General features: G+C 43.5%; 1 protein-coding gene across 5 annotated transcripts in view; it reads right to left on the bottom strand.

The window, feature by feature from the left end:
• Positions 1-17,466, bottom strand: part of PANK1 (pantothenate kinase 1) — a 67,974-nt gene that overhangs the window by 35,379 nt on the left and 15,129 nt on the right. For all 5 annotated transcript variants that reach the window (XM_069753486.1, XM_069753485.1, XM_069753490.1 and 2 more), the window contains one exon: positions 4,594-4,946. In XM_069753486.1, coding sequence (XP_069609587.1) covers positions 4,594-4,946 — 353 coding nt within the window. The remainder of the gene's footprint in view (positions 1-4,593; positions 4,947-17,466) is intronic.

Below are 17,466 nucleotides of genomic sequence, written 5' to 3'. Positions count from 1 at the left end.
CGCCGGCAGTGTGTCTTCAAGAAAATGGCGCCGGAAAGCGCGGACTGCGCAGGCGCCGATTCCTGGTCAGTCAGAGGGCGGCGCCGGCGCGCATTAAGCGCGTCATCGCGCCCTCTGAACTGTCACAGCATAGGACCCGGGAGACGGAGCCGCACGCAGCGCTGGAACGGGGAAAGGTGAATATACTTACCCTCCTGGCGGTCCCTGACTCTCCGGTGGAGATCGAGGTATGCGTTCAGTGCTTACGCATACCGCGATCTCCTGGGAGCGTCACTCTGTGGGGGCCAGACTGCGCCGGCGCTTGCGCTTGCGCAGTCTATAAAGGCTTTGGACAGAGTGACGCTCCCAGCGTTATATTATAGATTTTAAGAGTGAGATTGGGATAAGTGGCTTCCAAACTTCTGACACCACTTGTCACACTCAGCAAGCTGGAATGTAAGCTGCCGAATCCTATAAGAGTGATGTCTGGGTCCAGATCAAATCTTGAAATTGCATGTCACGGCTAGGAATCCAGGTCAAGTACCAGTACCTGAGGGCAGCAAAGCGCCAAGTGCCACTAGGAGATTTCTACATCAACCGCTCGGTGACAGCATGTCACTCAGTTGATTTCTCATGAATAGACACAAATGGTTAATCTTACACGTGTTCTCAGTTATATAAATGTGTCCCATGTACTAATTTGGCGGGTCAGCCTGTACACAAGAATTCAGATATGCTAATGAGCCTCAAGATGTTTTCACTTATTACTTTGCCCTTTGATTTCTGTCTATTGCTGCCTGTTATCTAAAGTCAAGGACTGTACAAGTAGCAAGAGTGTAAACTGAAGTGTGACATTTATCTGGAACAACAGGCCTGACTGCTACATGAGCCTGAATTTAACAGACAAGATCTGCACCCTATATACACTGCCATGCCATTCTGTTGTATATTGCATTTTATCATTGAAGAAATGCCCGATTTTAAAAGTGAACTTGCTAGTAGCCATGTTTAGCAGTTGCACAACCAGGGTTCAGCTGACAGGGTGGCTTTGCTGGATTTCCATTTTCTTTTAAATGTTGATCCTTCATTTTGGAATGGGAAGACGGATAATGCCTTGGAAATGTACGGGCCAATAAAGCTTCTCCCAACGAACGATAACTGCTGATTACCAGAGGCACGTTGCAAATACACATTACATGAAAGTCAACCAAATCTGCCGATTTGAACGAGACTATTGACCATTTGATAGGGGCCTTCTGACATCAGAGAAGTATCCGGCAATTGGAATTTCAAAACCTTATGTTTTCAAGGTACATAGGCCACTGCCAAGGTTGTCTGGCAGTGGCTTTCTCCTCTCCCCCACATGAAAACAGATGAGCATTCAGACAACTGCTCATGTAGGAATCAGGAGAGGTAAGCAACTCCTGTATGAACATTTGGCCAACAGCCCTCATCACCTTATGAGAAGTTGACCCCACAAGGGACCATTTGATCACTGTGGTGGCTCCCGAGTCACATGAGAAAATGTTTCAAACAACCAGACCAAAACTTTTTTTTTTTTTTTTAATTACTTTTCTTGTATCCTGTTCCTAGCCAGGAGCGATTGCATCAGACACCTTCATTTTGCTATTATCAACGATTTGGACATTTCCTTTCAACATTGTGGATCATGGGTGATGGCAATCAGGAGATTACACATCTTCTCAAATAGACCGTATAAAGCAGAAACAAGCAACTTTTTCTGGCTTGAGAACTACCTTGTCAGATCGAATTAATCCCAAGGACCCGCAGTAAAACTTAAAAAGATTCTATAAGAATGTGACAATAATGGCTGCCATCACCTATTTCAAGCTGCAACCAGTCCTAGTCATGTGCCAGCATGAGTTGCAACCTGAAGAAACACGGTTTGAATTAAAAATAAATAAATTAAGAAATTCTCCTTGGCTGACTGAGCAGTACAATTTTGTTTCTCCTGCTTTAAGCTATGTGCACACGTTCGGAATTGCAGCGGAAATTTCCGCAGCAATGCCCCAACTCCCTGCCACGAGTAAAACGCATGTGGAATTGGCATGCGTTTTCCCGCTAAACACTAGCTTTTTGCAAGCGTAATTAGCTTGCAGAATGCTAGCGTTTTCCAAGCGACCTGTAGCATCGCTTGGAAAAGTGATTGACAGGTTGGTCACACTTGTCAAACACAGTGTTTGACAATTGTGACCAACTTTTTACTATTGATGCTGCCTATGCAGCATCAATAGTAAAAAGATAGAATGTTAAAAATATTTAAAAAATCGTGATATTCTCACCTTCCGGCGGCCCCCGTAGCGTTTCCGCACCTCGCGATGCTCCCGGGAACTCCCGTTCCCAGCGATGCCTTGTGACAATGACCCCAGATGACGTAGCATCACGCGAGACCGCTACGTCATCATAGGTCATTGTCACAATGCATCACTGGGAATGGGAGCTGCCGGGAGCATCGCTAAGGCCTGGGCTGGATCCAGGGGCCTACAGAAGGTGAGTATAACTATTTTTCATTTTAATTATTTTTTATTTTTATTTTTTTTTTTTACACAGGATATGGCGTCCTCCAGACACTGGGTACCATCCGCACATGATCCACTTACTTTGCGCATGGTGGGCATAGCCCCATGCGGAGAGTAAGCGGATCAATGCATTCCTATGTGTGCGGAATCGTGGCGAATGAACATGCTGCGTTTTTTTCTGAAATGCTTTTCCGATGTGGAAAAAAAATGCAGCATGGGCGGGCACAAAAATTGCGGAATGCATTGAATATGATGGGATGCTTAAAGTAAGCGTTTTTATAGCGGAAAACCACCCAAAAAAAACGCAAAAAATCTTGAACGTGGGCACATAGCCTTAGTCTTGCTTTGTGCTCATTTGAGAGCCCATTCTTCCAGACAGTCTGAGAGCTTTAAAGCAGGGCATGAAGGCTAACTGAGCATGGAGCAATGCTGACACCGGAAACAAAAGCCCATTCTGCTCAGTCAGACGGAGATTTTTCTTCTCTCCTGCTTTTGTTCTGCTCCGCAGCTGAGTGAGGACATCAGATATGTTTGTTCACGATGCTGCTCCTCAGCCTGACAGTGTAGACATGTCACAAGTGGTGTTTTTCTCAGGCCTTCAACCCATCCTGATAAGTGACTAGGACAGGTTACTGTTTGAAATATGTGATGGTAGCCATTTTGATCGCATTCGCAGAGAACCCATATAAAGTGCTAGTACATTCTACAGCATTTATGGCACATCAGCAGTATGGTGTCATTTTCACTTTCAGTACTTTTGTCTATGTGGAGAATGGGAGTACCGTGTATTCTTCCCCAATGGCACTCGGCAAAGCAAAAGACCATCTATGCATGTGGCTTTCCCATGCATATTACGTAAATTAAATAGATAGAAGGAATATAGCCTCAAACAAGCATGGCCACCTCTCCATCTCACACAGTGAACCGTTAGTATTTACCTTTACCTGTTTCTGCCAAATTAATTATCTCTAAAATAGAAATGACATCTGAGCAGCTACCTGGCACAGACAAACATGTCAGTGACCAGACGGTTAGTGGCTACACTGAATGGCATAGATGGGTACAGGTGGTCCCTGGACAACATGTTTTGCATCCCCATTGTAAAGGGTTTCCATTAACCTCTAAATGTGCTTCTCGCCATTTAAAGGTTGCCAGACTTTGCATTTTTATTTATCTCAATGGTATACTTCTAGAAGAAGCACTCTAGAGTAGATAACTCTTTATTTTAATGGTTATTTACCCAATGTTTGGTCAATCTGAGCAAAGCATGTGCTAAGGGTCCACCATGACTACATGTATCTTATGAGCTCCTATTAGGCCTTGTGACCTTTCCATGGGGTAATTACGTGGCAGGTATTGTACCTTGGTGCCACCATATACCAGCCATATTATGCCTGAGGGCTGAGCACTCTTTAGTGTATATAGGTCATATTAACCTAGTGTTTTGCTGTATGAATATTTGGGTATGAATTTACACCCATCATTTGCATTTATGATTGGCAACTTATGATCTACATTTTGGATTTGGCCATCTGTGATATTTTGTAATGAATCAACACTTTACAGCATATGCAAGCAGTACCATATATTGTTGTAGTGGGCAAATAGTGACTTAAGTGGAAATATGCCCTATTTCTCGATACGGTGGTGTAGATCTGGATGGTTTTTGACCCGATTGGTCTTTCCTGAACATGGTCAACCGTATTCCCCCTTATTTTATAGGGTTATTCTATTGCTATATACTATTTATGTCAATGGTGTGTGTATATATATATATATATATATATATATATATATATATAAATAATTGTTGTTACCTGAGAGATTTAAATAAATTTATACTATTTTAACATATCTGACTTTCACTGTTCTCAATGGGCTATATGTTGTAAAGTTGAAGGGATCACTTTGTGATCATCTGTTTGGCCTATCGCTTGTAGGTTATTTACCCAATGTTTGGTCAATCTGAGCAAAGCATGCTTTACAAAAAATGTTTATTTAGATGGTTCTATTGGATTGGACTTTGAGACCCTGTTCTGATCGCTTGTGACACAGTGCCCTTTCCCCTACATACCGTCCTGAAGTCTTCTTCAAACTTGTAGGCGCCCCCTCCGGTGGCACATAGTGTAGTGTGCAGGCTGGAGAAGTTTTTCTCGCTCCCCATCTGGATGAACCGATGCATGGCACACGAAGGGAAGCGGATGAAGTGCAAATTGCCCTTGCGGCCGCACATGGTCAAGTTTTTCAGTTCCAGGTGTACATCTCGGATACCAGTTTTACCGTACGCGGTATTTGAAGTCAAGTATTTTCTTATGCTTTTCAGGTTTTCAACCTCCTCCTGTTCTTCTTCTGCCGTGATATCTTTAGGTTCAAAGTAAACCAGCTTCACCAGTGTGCCCCCAATGTCCATTCCAAACCATGGGAAGGCTGAAAGAAATGGAGAAAATCCAAAGATGACAAGAAGGCACAAAACTTTCATTATATTCATATTTGTAATTTTCTAGACTGTAGTTCTGTGGGATACTTGCCAACATTCTGAAATTTGTGCATGATCATTGTTCAGTGATTGACAAAAAAAATAGGGGTAGCATGTTGGTCGAACAATCATCCAAGGTAGATAGTTATGTCAGGGATCTGGGTCTGAACTGGTCTAGGGCATGGTCTGTAAAGTGAATTGTATTTCTCTATATCTCGATAAAAAGGTTGTGTGTCTTTGTGTAAGTCAGTAGACAGACCCTGCCTGTTTTGGGTAGAGTATTCACAAAGCCTTTTTATTGAGAAAACTGTGCTACATAGTTCTCCTCCTCCCCATCAGGATCCATCAAATATCCATCAATTTTTCTCCCATTGAAAAGGATCCGTTTTTTGCTTACTGGATCTTTTTCAAGCAGCTAATTCCTTGAAAGTTCACATGTCCAGTAGTGTATGACATATATTTATTTTTCCACCTCCAGTATGGCTGCTTTCACACATCAGGCTCAATCCCGCGAATTTTGAAAAAAACAGATCCGTTGCAAATTGTGAAAAACTGGTGCTACGGATCCGTTTTTTTTTGATGGATCTGATTAGCTGATATGGCATTGGATCCTAAAGGTATGGTGAGAGAGAGAGAGACAGACAGACAGACCAGACTGGAAAACGCTACTGAACATACTCTAAAAAACAAATGGAGCATGCTCAGTTTAAAAAAACGGATCCGGCGCCATAGGCTTCCATTCTAGCAAACGCCAGATGGCGCCGGATCCGTTGCTGTCCATTTTTTTGATGGACACAAAAAACGTTCCTCTGTGCGTGGTCTTCGGATCCGGGGAAAGACGGACGAAACGTGGGGACATCCGGTGCTAATATAAGTCTATTCGAAAAAAAAACGGATCTGGCCGCATAATTCGCCGGATCCATTTTTTCAAAATTTGCCGGATTGCGCCTGACGGCAAAAATGGATCCTTTTCAAATGAAGGAAAATGGATTGCTATTTAACGGATCTGTTTTCCACAGACTTCAATGGTAAAAAACAAAAAACAAAATGGATGCAGTTAAATCAGTTTCTATTTCAGGCGGACGAGGAAGCTTTTGTCAACCGATTGCTGCTGGATCGGTTCTAATGGACGATTACTGGACACGTGAAATTAGCCTTACACTGGAAAAGAAGCACTGGCCCATACAATGTGAGCCAGCAAAGCGGAGTACTTGTCACGTGAGCCAGCAGAGGACAAGAGCGGTGCTGGAGACCAGGGATGTTAACAATCGGTAAGTATTTATTACACTTACACTACGTCACATACAGAATTAGGAGAATTTACAACATTTTTTTCCTGAGACTTCATCTTTAATAGAACAGTGCCCAACTATAGAGGTCACCATGATGTGGCAGTGGGTTTACACACTTTGATTAAAACGTTAATTAAGAACCTTATGTTCAATTTTGTTTCAAAATTCTTTTCATTAGGGGATTTTTACAGTATATGGGATAAGGGGTCAGGAAAGGAATGAAGGGAAAGGAAAGGCAACAAAAGGAAAGAGAAAAGGGGGTAAAGAAGAAGGAAAAAAAAGTGAAAGGAAATGCAGATCATCTTAACATAGTTGCACCACAACAATTAACATACCAAAATGCAAAAACAACATAAAATAAAGAATATATTAAAAGAATTCAGGTAAAGTAATAAAGATACTTTTCTTGCTTGGAGAAATTGTGTTCCAAGACTTATGCTCAATTTTGAAAACAGTTGCTCAGTCGTAGTAGCTCAACATAGAATACTTGGATCAGATGAGATTTATAACCAGTATCATTGTTAGAGGGCAGTGGAGTGTGGTGACCGTACATCTTGTGATATTATCCGATGACCACAAATTAAACTATTAAGTGACAGCGGAGACCTTGAAACCCGGAAGGACTTGGTGCAGAAAGTATATTGGAAACGTGTGCGAGTTTTCATTTACACAATGTAATGACCTTCATTTGCTGTATGTGGAATACCCCTGTAAAGAAATCTACTCCCTCGTATGATAATTTACAGCACAACAGAAAGTCTGTAGTGCAATAAACTCAGTAATCCCAGTCAAAGAGGCATTAACGTACCGAGAGAATTTTATTCTCCCTTTTGGCTTCTATACAAAAGTGGCCACATGAGAAAAGCCTTGTGTGGTGGGAAAGGCGAGACTAAGATCTTTATTACCTCCTGCAGCAGCCAACCAGGGCCAAGAAATGGCCGACGAGCCCACCCTGCCTCTGAATGCAAACTTGGCATCTAACACAAAACAGTCGAGTGTTTTGATGTGGCTCTAAATATAGAGGTGAGGTAGAGTCTCTGCGAACTGTCCTCCCTCTAGACTCCGATGAAGTCATGGCTTAACCGTCAGTGTTGAGTTTTAAAGAAGCAGCAGAGTTTTACAGAGGTTCGTTAGGAAGTTCTAACATATACAGTACAGACCAAAAGTTTGGACACACCTTCTCATTTAAAGATTTTTCTGTATTTTCATGACTATGAAAATTGTACATTCCATCCGGTTTGCGTTTAGTTGGACCATCATTTATTTTTCAACAATTCAATGACCCCAAACACACCTCCAGGCTATGTAAGAGCTATTTGACCAAGAAGGAGAGTGATGGGGTGCTACGCCAGATGACCTGGCCTCCACAGTCACCAGACCTGAACCCAATCGAGATGCTTTGGGGTGAGCTGGACCGCAGAGTGACGGCAAAAGGGCCAACAAGTGCTAAGTATCTCTGGGAACTCCTTCAAGATTGTTGGAAGACCATTCCCGGAGACTACCTCTTGAAGCTCATCAAGAGAATGCCAAGAGTGTGCAAAGCAGTCATCAAAGCAAAAGGTGGCTACTTTGAAGAACCTAGAATATAAGACATATTTTCAGTTGTTTCACACTTTTTTGTTAAGTATATAATTCCACATGTGTTAATTCATAGTTTTGATGCCTTCAGTGTGAATTTACAATTTTCATAGTCATGAAAATACAAAAACATCTTTAAATGAGAAGGTGTGTCCAAACCTTTGGTCTGTACTGTACGGAAACTTACCCTATAGTCAAAAATTATCTGGAAATTGAATTTTCTATGAAGTCTTTTAATATTTTATTCCCAAGTACCCACTCAAGTTATAGGCAAATCGTATTTGACTGTGGATTACGAAGGCAAACAACAACCAGGATCCAAAAATGTAACCGCATTGCGGTCATGATGGGTTGTGACTAGTGATGAGAGAATGCACTCTGATAAGCAGTTATCTAGGGTGTTAACCGATTGTCTTCGGCGTGCTCGAATAACACGTTCCAGTCCCCGCGGCTGCATGTCTCGTGGCTCTTCAACAGCCGCAACACATCCAGAGATTATAAAAACTTGATTCCAGCTCACCCAGTTGCTCTATGCTCATCCACCTGGGGCTCAGACACCGGCCTCACCCTGGCCTCACGTCAAGGAAAATAGAAAAAAATTGGAGTCCGGCTCAACAGGACTGGATTTTCCTTTTCTCTTTCAAAAGAAAATATGGTGCATACAAAAAAAAAAAAAAAATTTTACATGGTTGATATGACCCAGTTGAAGCGTTTCAACTGCACTAAGCAGTCTTACTCATGACTCACTACTCATGAGTAAGACTGCCCATGTAAATTTTTCTTTTGAAAAAGAAAAGGAAAATCCAGTCCTGTTGAGCCGGACTCCAATTTTTTCTATTTTACATGCAGAGATTGCCTAACAGTCGTGAGACATGCAGCCGCGGGGAATGGAACATATTATTCGAACACGTAGAAAACACTCGGTTAGCACCCTAGGTTACACCTTATCCGAACACGCTCGCTCATTGCTAGTTGTGACCCCAGTGACACACTTTTTCTTCTGATTTCTGCCCTCTCGAAGCTTTGGTTATGAAAACTGCAAAAACTTCCTAAGCTACTGCACATGAGGAAAGAGACACAGCGAATCAGGAGAACTATACATTTCTAAATGGAGGTATTTGCGAATATTATTATACCTACTATATATTGAGTGGGATAGGATCTTGGAGATGGGCTCACCCCTTTAATGAAAGCCTGTCTGCATGAATGGAATTCTGTTCTACGCACCTAATATCCTTACAGTTCATCATCAATCACGTGGGGTAAGCAAGCAGGTGGCAACTGAAAGGATGAAATGTGATCTAGGCTGTAGCAGACAGCAATCTGGGGGAAAGGTCTCCAAACAAGAGTAGCCCACAGTAACTACAGAGCCACAGGGGGTTAATGGAGTTTTTAGCTTCTAGGGGGTTTATCTCACCTGATTTTTTACACTAGTTTTACAGATATTTACAAAAAAAAAAGTATCCAATGCAATAAAAGCACATGACACTGTTCTGAAACACATGACTATTTGGAAAACTCCACTTGGTGTGAGTGAATAGATTCTGCCTTGATGTTCTTTACATTTAAAAACCTTGAATTTCTACAGACAATTTTACTAATCAAACTAGTTGTACGGCTGTATAGGTTGTAGAACAATAGAAATGATACCTGTCTGGAAAGAATAAGCTGTCCAGAAAAAAAAAGGTAAATCAAAATGTCAGCCATGGCGATCAAAGAGAAATCATGTGTTGATTGCATGTGCCAGTGCTGAGAAATCAAAATTGGAAGCCACATGCAAAATAGCATGGAAATGATTTGGGGGCATGTCAAAAGTAAGTGCAGAAACGCCCCCAACTCACATCCATACTAATTTGCATGTAGCTTCAAAGATCGATTTCTCAGCACTAGCACATGCAATAAAGGCTCGATTTCTCAGCACTAGCACATGCAATAAAGGCTCGATTTCTCAGCACTGGCACATGCAATAAAAGCTCGATTTCTCAGCACTGGCAGGTGCAATAAAAGCTCAATTTCCCACCACTGGCAGGTGCAATAAAAGCTCGATTTCTCAGCATTGGCACGTGCAATAAAAGCTCGATTTCTCAGCACTGGCACGTGCAATAAAAGCTCGATTTCACAGCACTGGCAGGTGCAATAAAAGCTCAATTTCTCAACACTGGCACGTGCAATAAAAACTCGATTTCTCAACACTGGCACGTGCAATAAAAACTCGATTTCTCAACACTGGCACATGCAATAAAAGCTTGATTTCTCATCACTGGCAGGTGCAATAAAAGCTCAATTTCTCAGCACTGGCAGGTGCAATAAAAGCTCAATTTCTCAGCACTGGCAGGTGCAATAAAAGCTCGATTTCTCAGCACTAGCACATGCAATCAAAGCTCAATTTCTCAGCACTGGCAGGTGCAATAAAAGCTCAATTTCTCAGCACTGGCAGGTGCAATAAAAGCTCGATTTCTCAGCACTGGCAGGTGCAATAAAAGCTCCATTTCTCAGCACTGGCAGGTGCAATAAAAGCTCGATTTCACAGCACTGGCAGGTGCAATAAAAGCTCCATTTCTCAGCACTGGCAGGTGCAATAAAAACTCGATTTCTCAACACTGGCACATCAGATTGCTACAAAGCAGATATAATTTTCATCTGCAGAATAGATATGTTAAGTTCATTGACACAACCCCAAATCAGAGTACAGTGCCCATCCCTCATGACCTTCCAGGCTAATTTGCATGTGTGTTTTTCTGCAATCTATGCAGCCATATTACTAGTTGAGTAATATAATGATCATGAGAAATTCCCTTTAAAGCCTCTGTTAGTACCCTGATCATTTGGGATTAAGACTAAATAGCCAAGGGTAATTTATTTCCGGGGGATTAATATAAATCTGGCCATTCCTGATGAGTGTAGTCAATGATGTGGACAGTTGTAGATTTCTACTGGTTCATACTCTGACATTTGTTATGCAATCATTTTTCGAAACACAGGGTATATTTTATCACCATAATATGTGCCGTAACTGTCATGTGGATTATGTCCACTTTGTATGCACTACTTTACATACAGTTTCACGGGATTAACCGCCAGTCAGAATTACCTCTACCGAACTGCACAAATCACGTTGTGTAGTCGGCAAGTCATGTGAAAGGCGCCGAGACCTGATGTCAGGCTGGAAAATGGTCATCAGTGTTCACAAATGGCATCACTGATGAGTGCGGGCACCCCGTGTGTAATGATAGTGCGCAGGAGAACACGAGCTGGCGCGTCATGCCACTCGTCACACTGTACCCAGCGTGTGTCTGAATCAGAACTAATATTTTTGCTGTCTATGCAAAACCTAAATATCCAGGTGCGACTATAATTAACTCTATAAACCATTAGTACAATGTGATGCTAAGGCGAGGCCTCCATGATAAGGAGCAATGCCTGCAAGTTTTATCTTTATCTATGAAGGGGGGGGGGGGGGGGGGGAGGAAAGCAAACAACAGTGTGAAGTGTACCTAATCCTATAACTACCACCAAAATAAAATAGATAGGAGTACAAAAGATTGCATCAAAATGTATCCAACTTTTATTATAATCAATTTACACAAAAACAGAAAACCTTATTTAAAAAAACCCACTTGAAAAATTGGACAGTTACATATACTAATCTCAGATTACTCCTGAAATAGCACGCTTTGTAAATTACAAAGAAAATCCTATATCCACCATTTGTCATTGTGAGTACAAACCACACTGCTCAGTACCCCGACGCGCGTTTCGAGTGTAGCTTCATCAGAGGGTACTCTGCCAGAAGCCCGCCAATGATAGCAATGATATGTGGACACAGGACGAGGAAACTGCCATATAAAGAATGGGGCACACAGGAGATCTGGTAGATGTTCCTTGATGAACATGAGCTATTAAGCACTGGTAGACACAGGCAGAAGAGGCTCCTGTGTAAGAACAGTATATGGATCATTTGCAGTCCAATAGCTTAATGCTGACTTCCACCAGCTTCCGAGGTGAAAATGGATTTACATACAGTGAAGAGGAGGCCATATTGAATGGAGAAGTACAGAAAAACAAATCAGAATCCACGTTTTTCTTTTATGTAAATGAGGTGGTAAGACCGGACACTGATCATATATTATTTGAAATTATTATATGAAAGGGGCATTTCCAGTGTGATGTGTAATGGCAGCTCTCTGATTTCACTGCAGAGCTGTGTGTGATTATACCTGACACATCTGCAGGTTCCTCTCAGCTTCCAGCCCACAGGAGCCAGTGCTACAATACAGCAGAGCTGTGAGAGCTGCAGCTGCTAATGTGTTTGTTTGAGACAAAGTTCAGTTCTACTGTCCTGTGTTAGTTACTTGTCTCACACTGGTAATTCCACCTTTTTATTAAAAATAATCTCTGGAGCAGATTCTCATGCAGATCAGAGTCCGGCCCACAGTCCAGAACAGCTCATTTACATATAAGAAAAACGTGAATTTATCGGTAATAAGACATCGGATCGTAGATATCAAGGTATCACTTTAATCAGCTATTAGCAGGATCATAAAGTTAGAATCCCAATGGCCGATCCGGTTCTGGGTGGAGTTAAGCTGCTACCTTTTACTATGGCCTCCTTAGACCATCAACAAGGTGCAGCGCCTTAACATTGACGCATTTCAGACAACACAGATGTCCTTAGGCGCTTCAGGTCTTTTTCTTGGATCAGAAGCCCATAACAAAAGAAATACCAAAACATTACTCAGCTCTAGGGCTGTTTTTGCTCCACACAAACACTTCCATGATTTGCCAAGGCACTACATCTCTTCCTAGAAGCTGAATCAGCGTTGTCAAAACCTGTACTCCTGCTACAAGAAAGTCATCTCCCTCCACTTTGATGAACTAATGTAAGCCATGATTTCTTCATTCCAACATACACTAATTTCCTACATCAAAGGTCTTAAAGAAGCCCATCAATATGTTTATACTATTAATATATTGCAATCATCATATTATGTAGCACTGTGTACTTACAATTACTCATTTTCCCTTCTGCCCAGGTAATTCTTCTCTTTTCCTTTAGGTCTATTGCATCATGTGATTAAACACTGACTAACTGAATCCTTCTAAGCTCTATGTAGAAACAGGAGGTCAATTTTCCCTGTATGAGTCATCACTCACTGCAAAAGTTCCTTGCAGGGGGGGGGGAAAGAGGGAGCTGTTGGATCAGGAGTTGAAGAAGGGAATGATAAATGTAGGAACGAGAGACATCCTATTTCTTCATAGAGGAGAAAAAAAAGACGAAGAAATAGCTAGGTAGAAAGTCAAAATGAGCAATAGTAAGTAGAGCTATATACCGTAATATGGTGAAGGCAATATATTAAGAGGATAAAAACCAGTTGTCACGACCCAACAGGGTGGGTCCAGCGGACGGCACAACACACACCCAACGGAGTGGAAAAATGGGGAGGAAGGCCCTAAGAATAGGTAACGAGGGATGGTGCACCTCCTAAACAACGACCTGTGCCTATCCCTAAACTCCCCTAACAACCTATATGGGTCCTTCTCCCTGCCGCCGTCACATGCCTAATCAGCAACGGGCACAGCGACGATGATGTCATAAAGGACGTAGACATCCCGCGTCTCTGATTGGTCGAGGCCGCCAGGCCTCGACCAATCAGCAACGGGCACAGCGACGATGATGTCATAAAAGACATAGAAATCCCATGTTTCTGATTCAGCGACGGGCACAGTATCGACGTAGATGTCATAATGGTTGCCATGGCGACGATGATGTCATAAAGGTTGCCTCGACCAATCAGTCCATATTGTCCATATACTACAGGGACATGCATATTCTAGAATACCCGATGCGTTAGAATCGGGCCACAATCTAGTATATATATATATATATATATATATATATATATATATATATATATATAACAATATATTAAACGCCAAGGATGGTATGACTGTATACAGGACAGGGAACCCTCAGTATAGAGCTTCAAACTTGGCAATAGTCAACTCTTACAGAAGAAGTTGACAAAGGGAAGGGACTTATTTTATGACATGAATAGAGAACTGATAAAATCCCATTCATCTGTCCGACACAAAAAGGAATAAACAATAAAAAGCCTGTAAATAGATATTTCTGTAACAGGAAGAATAGGACAACCTTTTTTTGCTCAATGGTTGGTACATAGTTGTGATAATCTGATTGGCGCTCACAGTCAGTGCGGGAAGCTGACTGCGAGGGACGCGACAGACACCGGAATGTAAGTATGTAGTGTTTGGTTTTTTTTACATTTACAGTGGTAACCAGGGTAAATATCAGGTTACTAAACGCGGCCCTGCGCTTAGTAACCCGATGTTTACCCTTGTTACCAGTGAAGACATCGCTGGATCGACGTCACACACGCCGATTCAGCGATGTCAGCGGGTGATCCAGCGATGAAATAAAGTTCTGGCCTTCTAGCTCCGACCAACAATGTCACAGCAGGATCCTGATCGCTGCTGCGTGTCAAACACAACGAGATCGCTATCCAGGACGCTGCAACGTCACGGATCACTATCGTTATCGTTGTTAAGTTGTTCAGTGTGAAGGTACCTTTAGGCTAGTTTGCATCTCTTGTATCAGATAACGCTAACTACCAAATCCTCAGTTAACTTTCTATACAAGTAGACAGAGTACATTAAATTGAAAAATGGTGCAAATTTTTTAATGAAACCCAATTGCAAAATTGATTTTCCTTATCATTTAAATGACCAATCTGATTAATTAGTTTGGCGCTGTGCAGACAAAAAGGACAACAGCTCCTCCGCAGAAAAATCATGTCTCCAGATATAACTAATGATCTGCAATGGACATGCTTCCCTTTCTATATTGTAGTAATTGACCTGGTTCTTGCCTAGTAATTGGACCACCCCAACCCCCACACTCCTGGTGATACCATCTCTGCAAAATGTGGAGTAAAACCCACAGAAATAAAGGAGTGAAAGGTACCTGTGTATCATGGTGCTATAAGGCTATAATTACTACTCATACATAAACAATAATGATGCACATAAATATGGAGGTCACCGAGTTCTTTCTTGAGTAAACTGCATGACTTTCCTCTTCACGTGTCAGCCCGTGAACCTGACAACTCTACATTCTGCACTGTATTCATTTGAGAGAAAGGTATATACTGCACCTACAACAGATCTGCCTGGAGAAAGCCCGCTCCCCAGGTAAATACTAAACTTAGCCTTGGAAACAGTCTCTCACATTCATGCATTCAGTGGTTAGATACTTCAGAGCTGAATTCATAGAGCTGAATGTAGTCATCAAGAACCATCTTGCTAAGCAGAAGCAGCTAAGCCACATAAAGAGCCCAGAATGGCAGTCATAACCTGACAATGATGTCCCCTTGTATCAGCCCTGTGAGAGGTGCTGTGACTCCCGAGCTGGTCTCAGGGGCGCTGCTGTGACTCCCGAGCTGGTCTCAGGGGCGCTGCTGTGACTCCCGAGCTGGTCTCAGGGGCGCTGCTGTGACTCCCGAGCTGGTCTCAGGGGCGCTGCTGTGACTCCCGAGCTGGTCTCAGGGGCGCTGCTGTGACTCCCGAGCTGGTCTCAGGGGCGCTGCTGTGACTCCCGAGCTGGTCTCAGGGGCGCTGCTGTGACTCCCGAGCTGGTCTCAGGGGCATTGCTGTGACTCCCGAGCTGGTCTCAGGGGCGCTGCGGTGACTACCGAGCTGGTCTCAGGGGCGCTGCTGTGACTACCGAGTTGGTCTCAGGGGCGCTGCTGTGACTACCGAGTTGGTCTCAGGGGCGCTGCTGTGACTACCGAGTTGGTCTCAGGGGCGCTGCTGTGACTACCGAGTTGGTCTCAGGGGCGCTGCTGTGACTACCGAGTTGGTCTCAGGGGCGCTGCTGTGACTACCGAGTTGGTCTCAGGGGCGCTGCTGTGACTACCGAGTTGGTCTCAGGGGCCCTGCTGTGACTACCGAGTTGGTCTCAGGGGTCCTGCTGTGACTACCGAGTTGGTCTCAGGGGCCCTGCTGTGACTACCGAGTTGGTCTCAGGGGTGCTGCTGTGACTACCGAGTTGGTCTCAGGGGCGCTGCTGAGACTCCCGAGCTGGTCTCAGGGGGGCTGCTGTGACTAACGAGTTGGTCTTAGGAGCACTGCTGTGACTCCCGAGTTGGCCTCAGGGGAGCTGCTGTGACTACCGAGTTGGTCTCATGGGTGCTGAAGAGGGAGGATTCAAAAAGATATAAATAAACTGGAGCAGTGGGCAGCAACTAACAGAATGGTTTTTAACGGAAAAATTCAAAGTACTACATCTGGGCAATAAAAATGAAAAAAGCATATACAGAATGGGAGGAATAGGGCTAAGCAACAGAACATGTGAAAAAGACTTGGGTATACTAATAGATCACAGACTGAACATGAGTCAACAGTGTGATGCAGCAGCAACTAAGGCAAATACAATTCTGGGATATATTAACAGAAGCATACAGGCTAGATCATGTGAAGTCATTATTGCCCTCTACTCCTCTTTGGTCAAACCTCATCTGGAATACTGTGTCCTGTTTTGGGCACATTTTAAAAAAGACATCAATAAACTGGAGCAAGTTCAGAGAAGAGCGACCAGAATGGTGACCGGTCTGCAAACCATGTTCTATGAGGAACGGTTACAGGATTTTGGAATGTTTAGCTTGCAAAAAAGAAGACTGAGAGGAGACTTAATAGCTGTCTACAAATATCTCAAGGGCTGTCACATTGTAGGAATATAATCTTTATTCTCATTTGCATAAGGAAAGACTAGAAGCAATGGGATGAAACTGAATGGGAGGAGACACAGATTAGATATTTTAAAAAACTTTTTGACAGTGAGGGTGACCAATGAATGGAACAGGCTGCCACGAGAGGTGGCGAGTCTCCTTCAATGGAAGTCTTTAGAGGCTGGACAGACACATGTCTGGGATGATTTAGTGAATCCTGCTTTGAGCAGGGGTTTGGACCCAGGAGGTCCCTTCCAACTCTACCATTCTATGATTCTATGACTACCGAGCTGGCCTCAGGGACCCTGCAGTCACTGCCGAGATGGCCTCAGGGGAGCTGCTGTCACTGCCGAGATGGCCTCAGGGGAGCTGCTGTCACTGCCGAGATGGCCTCAGGGGAGCTGCTGTCACTGCCGAGATGGCCTCAGGGGAGCTGCTGTCACTACCGAGATTGTCACAGTTCGCTGCTGTCACTACCAAGATGGCCTGAGGGGCTCTGCTGTGAGGACTGGGTTAGCCTCAGGGGAACTGCTATGAGGACTGGGTTAGCCTCAGGGGAACTGCTATGAGGACTGGGTTAGCCTCAGGGGAACTGCTATGAGGACTGGGTTAGCCTCAGGGGAACTGCTATGAGGACTGGGTTAGCCTCAGGGGAACTGCTATGAGGACTGGGTTAGCATCAGGGGAACTGCTATGAGGACTGGAATAGCCTCAGGGGAACTGCTATGTGGACTGGAATAGCCTCAGGGGAACTGCTATGTGGACTGGAATAGCCTCAGGGGAACTGCTATGAGGACTGGAATAGCCTCAGGGGAACTGCTATGAGGACTGGGTTAGCCTCAGGGGAACTGCTATGA

Source organism: Ranitomeya imitator, chromosome 2 (assembly GCF_032444005.1).
Source record: "Ranitomeya imitator isolate aRanImi1 chromosome 2, aRanImi1.pri, whole genome shotgun sequence".
NCBI lineage: Eukaryota > Metazoa > Chordata > Amphibia > Anura > Dendrobatidae > Ranitomeya > Ranitomeya imitator.
The sequence above is the reverse complement of the archived record's forward strand: the minus strand, read 5'-3'. Positions and strand labels throughout refer to the sequence as shown.